Here is a 9,267-nt window from a genome sequence, read left to right as displayed (position 1 = left end):
GACTAGAATACATGTATGTGTGCATGTGTGTGTATACGCACACATGCATAGGCTTATTTGCTTATGTGCTTATGCACATGGGTGTGTGTGTGTGTGTGTGTGTGTGAATGCATATGGAGAATACTCTCTTGCCACCTTCTTAAAGTATAGACTAGAATGCATGTATGTGTGTGTACGCACGTCTGTGCACACACAGATGCATAGGCTTGTTTGCTTGTGTGTTTATGTACATGGGTGTGAGTGTGTGTGTAGGGTGTATATGTGAAAGAGAGAGAGAGCTGCTTAACGTCGACTTTATTGATGTAGAGAGACCAATCGACGAAGAGACTTGAACCCAGGTGGGTCCATGTAATCCCAAGGGCAATCCCACAAGCCATGTGGGGTTTCTAAGGTCGTTGGGTATGAATGTGGATGTGGCTTTTAAGGTATGCTCCTCTTAGGAGCATGTGAGAGGAAGGTTCTGTGAGGTTGCAAACCAATGGTTGGAACTTGGGAAGGCCTAGAGAGGGTGGCAAGTGGGTGGTGGGCGATCTTGAGATGGGCGATCTTTACTCATGTAATTAGTAGAAAAGGCATTGGGAAGGCCAAAACGACAAAAGAAAAGGCAAAACCGATGCTTGGGATGGTCGGATAGGGTTCATCGTCTCGTGGTGGGAAGAAGCATGCACAGGGTCTTTGTAAAAGCGTTGGGCCGTCGTTAGAAAGCTTTTTTTTATGCATGTGTTGGGTTTGTTAAACAGCCTTGGATTGAGTGGCGCTGCACGGCGCAATGTTTCCAAGCTCACGAAAAAGCTTCGGTCTCTCACATGCAGCAACAACAAACAGACCCACTTTTATCACCTACCCACCATCAAACCCCTCTCTCTCTCTCTCTCTCTCTCTCTCTCTCACACACACACACACACACACAACACCTACCCATTAAACCCTTCTCTCTCTCTCACACACACACATACACAACACACCGAAGCCATCATTGCCTGCCACCGAAGGAGTTTACGACGATTCAACGGTTCACCTTTCAGCTCTTAGCTCTCTTAGGATGTGATTATTTTCATTCTTTCTTTCAGATTTGTTATGATGAGATATCATCATCATCATCAGTTGTACCTTGTTTTGGTCTCAAGGGCCATTTCAGCCTTTAGGAGACGTTAATATGTCTTTCTTTCTTTCTCTCTCTCACACACACACAACACTTACCCATTAAACCCTTCTCTCTCTCTCTCTCTCTCTCTCTCTCTCTCTCTTTCTCACACACACACACACAACATCTACCCATCACACACACACACATACAACACTTACCCATTAAACCCTTCTTTCTCTCTCTCTCTCTCTCTCTCTCTCTCTCTCTCTCTCACACCACACACCCTACCAATTAAACCCTTCTCCCCCCCCTCTCTCTCTCTCTCTCTCTCTCACACACACACACACAAAAACAGCATGGCTCCTTTCTCATTCTCACCACCTTCCGTTTTCTCCTGTTGCCTAACCTCACCATAAAGCAGCCTTCGCAGTCATTATTATCTCTCCTTAATCACAAATATCAAGCACGCACATGGACTTCCCCTCAGTTTCTATCCTTTCCTTACTACTCCTCCATGCAGTGCTACCTATCTCAGCATTGGAGTCGTTTCAAGTCCACAATCAAGCTGAAGAACACGAGAAACACTACACCAATATCCAGGTAAAACACCCTGCTAATTATAATTAAGTGTGAGCATATTACAGTTATCTTGCAGTGCGTCAATCTAATGAAGTTGGTGGCTACGATCGTGCAGAATGGCGGCAATATCGACTATATTGCTGGATCAGAGAGGAGCAGGAGCTCGGGCGACGATGCATGGATACGGCTACCCAATGGCACAGAGGTGAAGGTCTTCCCTGCGCCTCGAGAGCCCAAGCTCTACCGGATCTTCAACGCCACTGTTTATGGTGGGAGGAGAAAGCTCTCGCCCTTTCGCACGTGCTCGAGGTGCCGCTGCTGTGACGACACCCAAACCGTGTGCCTTCGAGCTCCTTGCTGCTTCACCATCTTCTGCGATGCCCCCAACCAGCCCTTTGGCGTCTGCTCCTTCACTCCATTCACTTGCAACTGCCTCACTTGCTAATCACCTTAAATTACCTTCATAGATTACAGGAACTTATAATCAGCTCTCCTATGCATCTCCTAGTACTGCATCATCATGCTCTATGTAGATAATTAATATATTCAGCTTTTGTATGCATTTCCTGTAATTATATCATTTAGCTACCTTAAGAGAGTTATAGCTAATTCCCCACTTTTGTATCCATTTCTTAGTATTGGATCATACATACTAATTAGATTTAGATGCATTTAGCTACCTTAAGAGAATCATAGTTACTTCCCGCCACCACAGGGAATGCTAGCTCTCCGAAGGTTTAATGTAAACATAAATACATGATATGCATAGAATTACTCCTCGTATCCTCTACTTTTTTTAATGGAAGAGGTCATTCCAAATTCATTAGACTAGAGTCGCATGACCATTGGTACTACCTTTTGTACACTTTGCCTAGCTTAGTTGCTCAACTTTCATGGAGTGCATCACATATTCGATAATGATTTTTAATGCTACCTCTCATCATAAACATGTAAACATTGACCTTATGCTTCCCTCGTCAAGCACTTTTGTCAATGCTATGGCATGTCACCTTTCTATAATACACAAGATGACTCATGCCTTCCTCAACTATGTTAATTTTGACAACCATAGATATAAGGATCACCTCATGCCTTTTATCATTATCACAAACCTTACCCCAAACTCCAAAAGCAATGTATGGACAACTTAATTCTTTGAGTCAGTCGTAAATTAGATGCCAATCCAAAACATTCCCCAAATACTTAGCATGCAACCAAGGCATCTAATCTCTTCTTATGCAGTACATACCATGGAACTCAATTAATTTTTGTACTTTTCAATACCATAAGAAGCATTCAAACTATATGTGATTTATGAAGTAGCAAATGTGTTATAAACCATATAGACCTTTACATATAATAATTTATTTTTCTTGTCACAAATCATAGCATGCTTAGGTCAACCTCGAAAGAGCTTTATAAACATTTAACTTTTATGAATAGAACATGGGTATACTTTTTATTAGTTTGATTATTTAAGATTTCAAGTTTGAGAACCAAAAACTAGGATCATAAATGGTTTATCAATCATGCATGGACAACGTTTAGATGTGTTTCAATTTTCAAGATTAGTGACCAATTTAATTCACTACAATAATATAGCCATATGAGGTGGAGGTTCTTTGATCATTGTCCTAGGTTTGAAAAGTCCACTACAAGAGAATCATTGTTTTTCGACACTTAGTTTCCACACCTGGTCGTGCGTAAGATAATTTGAAATGTCGGGGACGCGCAAGATTTTGAATTTGAATGAAAAGTAGCGACCGTCGAAATAAGCATCGAAAAAGCTGTCGAAATATACATCGAAAAGAGCGTGGGCATTTTATTTTTTTGACTCTTATTTCCACGCTATTTTCCACGTATTTTTTGACCCTTTTTTCCACTCTTATTTCGACGCTTTTTCCATGCTTATTTCGTCGCATATATCGACGATGTAAGTTTTTACAGTAAAATAGAAACTCTCTTTTTTCTGTATTTTTTTTCGTGTGCATGTGTTTTGCTTGCTTCCTCCACCAACAAGTGTGCCTCCTTTTCCCTCACTCCCATCTCCTCTTGGTTGGTTACATGTACATATGATGTAAAATGTCTGTGTGTGTAATTATGAGTAATTTTCTTATTTTTTTGCTTTCTCATTTATTTTGTAGGTTCTTTCTCTCTCCCAAGCTCTTCTCCACCTCTTTCTTTGCCCTCCCTCCCCTCCCCTCCCCTCCCCTCCCCTCCCCTCTCCTCTCCTCACCTCTTGGTTGTTAAATTGGTGTGTGTGTTGAAGGATAAACCTCCTTGTGTATCCATGCTATTCACACTTTTAGGGTTTTGTATTACTAATTCTTTTCTCAACTTTTTGTTTTGTTTTGTAGGTCTTCTAATCCTCTCTTTAAACTTCACCAAAAAGAGGAAAAAAAATTCTCTTTCCTCTCTTTTCGATTTTGTATGTATGCATTAGGTTCTTAGGGCTTTTGTATGTATGCATTACTAATCCTTTCAGGCTCACCCTTTTGTTAGTTTTGTAGGTCTTCTAATCTTCTCTTTCAACATCACCAAAAAGAGGTAAGTGCTTTCCTCTCTTTCCTATCTTTTTATCCTCTCTTTCCTCTATTTTTATCTACCAAAAAGAGGGATTTTGTTTTGTAGGTCCTCTATTGCATAGAGCTTAATGCACATGCATAGAGCTCTAATCATAGAGCTTAATTTATGCATTAAGCTCTATTCGTATAGTTTAATGCATAAATGAAGCTCTATGTTCATAATGCATAGAGCTCTATGCATGCATTAAGCTCTATGCATGCATGCTTAATGCATAGTGCTGGGGTACGGTTTAGTTTAGGATAGCGTGGCTTGCATAGTGCTTTATGCATAAGCCTCATGCATAAGCTTTATATATAAGGCCTCATGCATAGCTTTATGCTTAAAGCTTTATGCAGCATAAGGCCTCATGCATGCTTTATGCATAAGATTTAGCATAGCTTGCATAAGGCTTGCATAGCAGCATAGTTTGCATAAGGCTTGCATAAGCTTTAGCATAGCTTGCATAAGCTTTTGTATGTATGCATTACTAATCCTTTCCTCACCCTTTTGTTGGTTTTGTAGGTCCTCTAATCCTCTCTTTCAACATCACGAAAAAGAGGTAAGTGCTTTTCTATCTTTCCTCTCTTTCCTCTATTATTATTGCACCCTTGGGTGCTGGGGATTTGTTTTGTAGATTTGCATATAAGTATTGCATAATGCTCATTCATGATTTATGCATAAGCCTCATGGATAGCTTTATGCATAAGACCTCATGCATGCTTTATGCATACGCTTTATGCATAAGGCCTCATGCATAGTTCTATGCATTAGGCCTCATGCTTAAGGCCTTATACATAAGCCTCATGCATAGCTTTATGCATAGGCTTTATGCATAAGGCCTCATGCATAAATGAATGAATGTTGAGGGATAATTCATGTGTATGGTCTTATTAAAGGGTCCATGTGGGCTTTGTTATGTGTGTGTAGAAACATGTCTCGCACTCCAGATGAGACACGGGCTTACTCTCCATCCTTCTCTCCATATGCCATGTCGCCTGACCAGTTTATGGGTTTTTTAGCACAAGCCACGGCCAAACAAAGAGCGATGGCACAATAATATTTTGGGAGAGGGTCGGGCACTTCGACCGCACCATCAGGCACCACGACCCGCTAACCCTAGTTCACTTGTACAAACCCCACAAAGATCCGCCTAGGACCCTTCCCCCAGGTCGCTCGTCCACTCGCAGAGGACTGTCAATGGCATTGTGGTTTTGGATAATGTCGGGCAAGAGATGAAGAGCCGCATCCGTGAACTTTTCCACATTTCTTTGTTGCAAATGACTTTATGGCCAAAGTTGGATAAAGACAAGAAAGATAGAGTCATAAATCAAATCAAGGATGAGTACAAGCCGGCCGGTGTGGTAATGATGTCGTCCCCATAAGGTGGATAAAGAACCACATGGTGGAGATCATGAAACATTGGTGGCGGGGGAGATGTGACTAGGAGAGTGAAGGTAGGGGGTGAGAAGCCTTGGTACATGAGCACCGAGGGTTGGAATGAGGGAGAAGCAAAAGCATGCTCGAAATCCCCAATGCTATAAGCAACAAGAGGATGTGGCCAAAGCCCGAATGGAGAGCATAGGAAGCTCTCACCTTGGAAGCAATGGTGGGGATGCATTCCATGTCTACTTTGTAAGTATCAACATTTATCTTGTATGTTTCATTTGATGTTATGTCTACTTTGTTAGTATCAACGCTTATCTTGTTGTTTTGGTACTTTTAGAATCAAGTGGTTGGTCAGCCGGCAACGTGAGAAGAGAAGGACATTGCTCGCTTGCCATAACACATACTTTCTTTTGGAGAAGCTTGAGCAAGAAGGCACCAACCTCAATTGGGAGCGCATTATCAATATAGTAAGTGCGGCAAGCCTTAACCTTATGATTTGTAAACTTGCTTTGCCTTGTCATGTTAGATCGTTGTTTTGGTATACCAAAAAAAGCATCTTGTATGGTTTTTGCAGGGACTAATGCCTGATCCTGAGTGAGGGCTCTGCATAGAGTGGCCTTGCCCATGTCTTTCCCCTTGTACATACACATTTTGGTCAGCTCACATCTTTGTTTGAGCTTGTATAGATTGTATGCAAATTTTAGCTTATCTCGTCAGAGCTTGATATGTAAATTTCACATCTTGCAATATAATTTGGCCATTTTTTGCACTTGTATGAATTTTGTACCTACTTTATAATGTCAAAAACATTATGGCACTCTCTCTAACTTTTTCAACAAATTCGCTTCGTTCTTCACATCAGAGTACAATTGCCTTTAGTACTCTATAAATTTGGCATAATGGTACATCCAGTTACAAGACTGCAGCTGGATGCACCATTATGCCAAAAAAATTTTAATACTTGCACGCGTCGAAATAAACGTCAAAAGTTTCCTGCATCCGTCGAAAACAGCGTCTAAATGATAGTCGAAATAACAGTCGAAATAACCGTCGAAATAGTAGTCGGAATGTTAGTCAAAATAATCGTCGAAAAAGGCATCGAAAAATGCATGGTAAATTTACTTTTTCGACTCTTGTTTCGACGCTTATTTCGACGTTTCTATTTTGATGCTTTTTTCGACGGGTATTTTGGCGTTTAGGGGATTTTAAGCTTAGTTCTAAAGCGTCGAAAAAAGCGTGGATAATAATGGCCCCACCTCTTGTAGTGGTCCAAAACCTTGTTTGCTGACCTTGATATATACCTCACAACATGCACCTCAATATTTCCCTCAATATAGCTCTCAAAAACACCAAAGTTTATACTAAGGATAATTATATTCCTTTTTTCCATGGTATGAATTATTAATGGTCAAGGTTACATGGAGAGCATGCAATATGGAGGACTAGTTAGAAGTGTTGAAAATGAGGATGTTGTTGATGTGAGTTGTAAAATGATCCAGTTATGATGATTGATGAAAATATACTTAAGGCTCTCCTTTTTAAGTGGGAAACATCACACAATCACTAGGAATTCATTCTACATGGAACAATAATTTTACTAACTATTAACATTTCATGGAGTTATCATAAATGGCACCTAAAGGTTAGCTTGCACTCATCCAGTATAGAATTTGAGATACCATTTTCTATAAGTTTATAGCCCATTATATGCTTCTTATAATTATAAAGTATCATCTCCATATGATTATGCTTGCAAGTTGTACCAGTTCTGCTATCGATTTCATCATAGCATCCCTACAAATTGTCTATGTAATCTATTCTAACAAAAGAAGTGGAATAAGTATTAGAAAAGCGTGTTACATTATATAGGTCTCCATCTCTTATCTTGAGAGAACCTCCCTCTAGTTCATCATTTATTTGTACCTATCTTTCTTATTTTTAGAAGCAATTTTCTCTATAATTAACATGTTGAAAGTTGAGTTGATAATGTGCATCAGTTTTAGAAGTTAATCATATTATTCGTTTTTCTATCTTTGTGATCTTAACAATAATCTCATATTGTTAAGAACTCTTTTGCTTCTATAAATTTTTAACATGGTATCACAGAAACAAGGTTAGATAAAGTGCTAAACTTACAGCCCATTATATGCTACTTCTAATTATATGTGATTTATCATTGGTGAGATGTTATGCCTACAAGCTATTCCAATTGTGCTATACATTACATCTCCATGTCATTAACTATTGAGATGTTATGCTTGCAAGTTGTACCGATTGTGCTATCCATTACATCATAGCAACCCTTTAAATATTCTATGTATTCTATGCTAACAAAAGTAGTGGAATTAACCCTAGACCGTGGCACCCAAGTGTACAATTTATAAAAATAAGCAAGAAAAGGTTTTAAGAATCCTACCTCAAGAGTTAAGGAGGTGTTGGTGGGCTCAAGACCTAAAATATTAAACAACAGTTAGAAAAAACATTAATGAATAGTAATATCCTCTAACAAATCCCTGCAAGCTAGAGCTCCCCCTATAGCTACCCATTTCCCCTCCCCCCTTCATCATCACACCCCTCTCACACCCCCCTTCATCGCCACACCCCTCTCACACCCCCCTTCATCGTCACACCCCTCTCACCTTCCCTTCCCGCCCCCTTTATTGCCTGCCTCTTCACCACCTCCTCACCTCTACTCTACTTGCCTTGATGGGGAGGCCTTGGCATCATCAACCCCTCTATCTAGAGTTGATCTCTATTAGGTAAGTTAATCGTTCGTGGACTTCTTCCAAGTGGTAAACGACACTTAAGCTAGTTCATCCCTCCTCACCTTCTCTATCAAGACTCGTGGTGAAAGACTTGTCAGAGCAGAGACCCCTTCCAAGGATCTCAATGGGTGGACACTACAACAAAGAGTTTATGGAGTTGTTGAGGAGGGTTTGGGACTGGCACATCAACTCATCATTGTTGGATATTGCCAGTTGTAGTTCTAGTTTCCCTCTCCTAATCCCTTAACTCTAGGCTCCTACCCCATAGATGGGAGATTTGCAATAGTTCTAGTTTCCCTCTCCTAATCCCTTAACTCTAGGCTCCTACCCCACAGATGGGAGATTTGCAATAGTATTGCTGCGTGGCACATTTGGCAAGATCCCTATATGCAAGACCATCAAGAGCACCACCACCCCACCAGCAGAGACCATCTAGAGCATATGGCTTGATATCTTCACACAACCCTCTATGGACACTCGAGGAAGATTTAGGGTTGATTTAACCACATCGCAAGTGCTATGATGCCTTCTTGCAAATTTTGTATCACAGTCCTTTTTTCACTTATAGAGGAAGATTTAGGGTGGCTTTGAGCACATCACTTGTAGATTTTGCATCACAATCCTTTTCTCACTGTGGTAGAGGTGGTGAGCCCACCTAGCACTATAGACCATCAGTATGGTTTTTCCTCCCCCACCCCTCCCACTCTACTACTGTATGAGGTAAACTCCTCGCCTTAGAGTGGCCAGGTAGGGGAGAAGAGCACCCCCCACGTTTTTTTCTCATCGCTTTTTCGGTGCAGTAGTTGAGTCTATACTTAGCCTACATGGGTGTTTTTTCTTGGTAACTAAGATTTGGGAACTCTTTTCCCAAAAAAAAAACGTTAA

The 9,267-nt window shown here is 40.6% G+C and overlaps 1 protein-coding gene and 1 long non-coding RNA gene across 2 annotated transcripts; both read left to right on the top strand.

Annotated features, from left to right (window-relative positions):
• Positions 1-1,398: 1,398 nt before the first annotated feature.
• LOC147607412 (uncharacterized) lies at positions 1,399-3,880 on the top strand. The gene is made up of 2 exons (XM_086790380.1): positions 1,399-1,687; positions 1,782-3,880. Exons 1-2 carry the CDS (start codon positions 1,559-1,561, stop codon positions 2,109-2,111), a joined length of 459 nt encoding a protein of 152 aa, XP_086646506.1. The 5' UTR covers positions 1,399-1,558; the 3' UTR covers positions 2,112-3,880.
• Positions 3,881-4,613: 733 nt separating this feature from the next.
• On the top strand, positions 4,614-6,189 carry LOC147607411 (uncharacterized). The gene is made up of 3 exons (XR_015264750.1): positions 4,614-4,790; positions 5,159-5,863; positions 5,955-6,189. It is a non-coding gene; the product is annotated as an uncharacterized LOC147607411 (long non-coding RNA).
• The last annotated feature ends 3,078 nt before the right edge of the window (positions 6,190-9,267 follow it).

Source organism: Cibotium barometz, chromosome 55 (assembly GCF_041138505.1).
Source record: "Cibotium barometz isolate CiBa-2024 chromosome 55, ASM4113850v1, whole genome shotgun sequence".
NCBI classification, from domain to species: Eukaryota; Viridiplantae; Streptophyta; class Polypodiopsida; order Cyatheales; family Cibotiaceae; genus Cibotium; species Cibotium barometz.
Note: the sequence above shows the minus strand (reverse complement) of the source record. Positions and strands in the feature narration are given on the sequence as shown.

Bases quoted from the DNA above. Each gene is read 5' to 3' on its own strand.
- LOC147607412 (XM_086790380.1), top strand. From the start codon at position 1,559: ATGGACTTCCCCTCAGTTTCTATCCTTTCCTTACTACTCCTCCATGCA. The intron at 1,688-1,781 runs GTAAAACACCCT...ACGATCGTGCAG, and splicing joins AACACTACACCAATATCCAG to AATGGCGGCAATATCGACTA.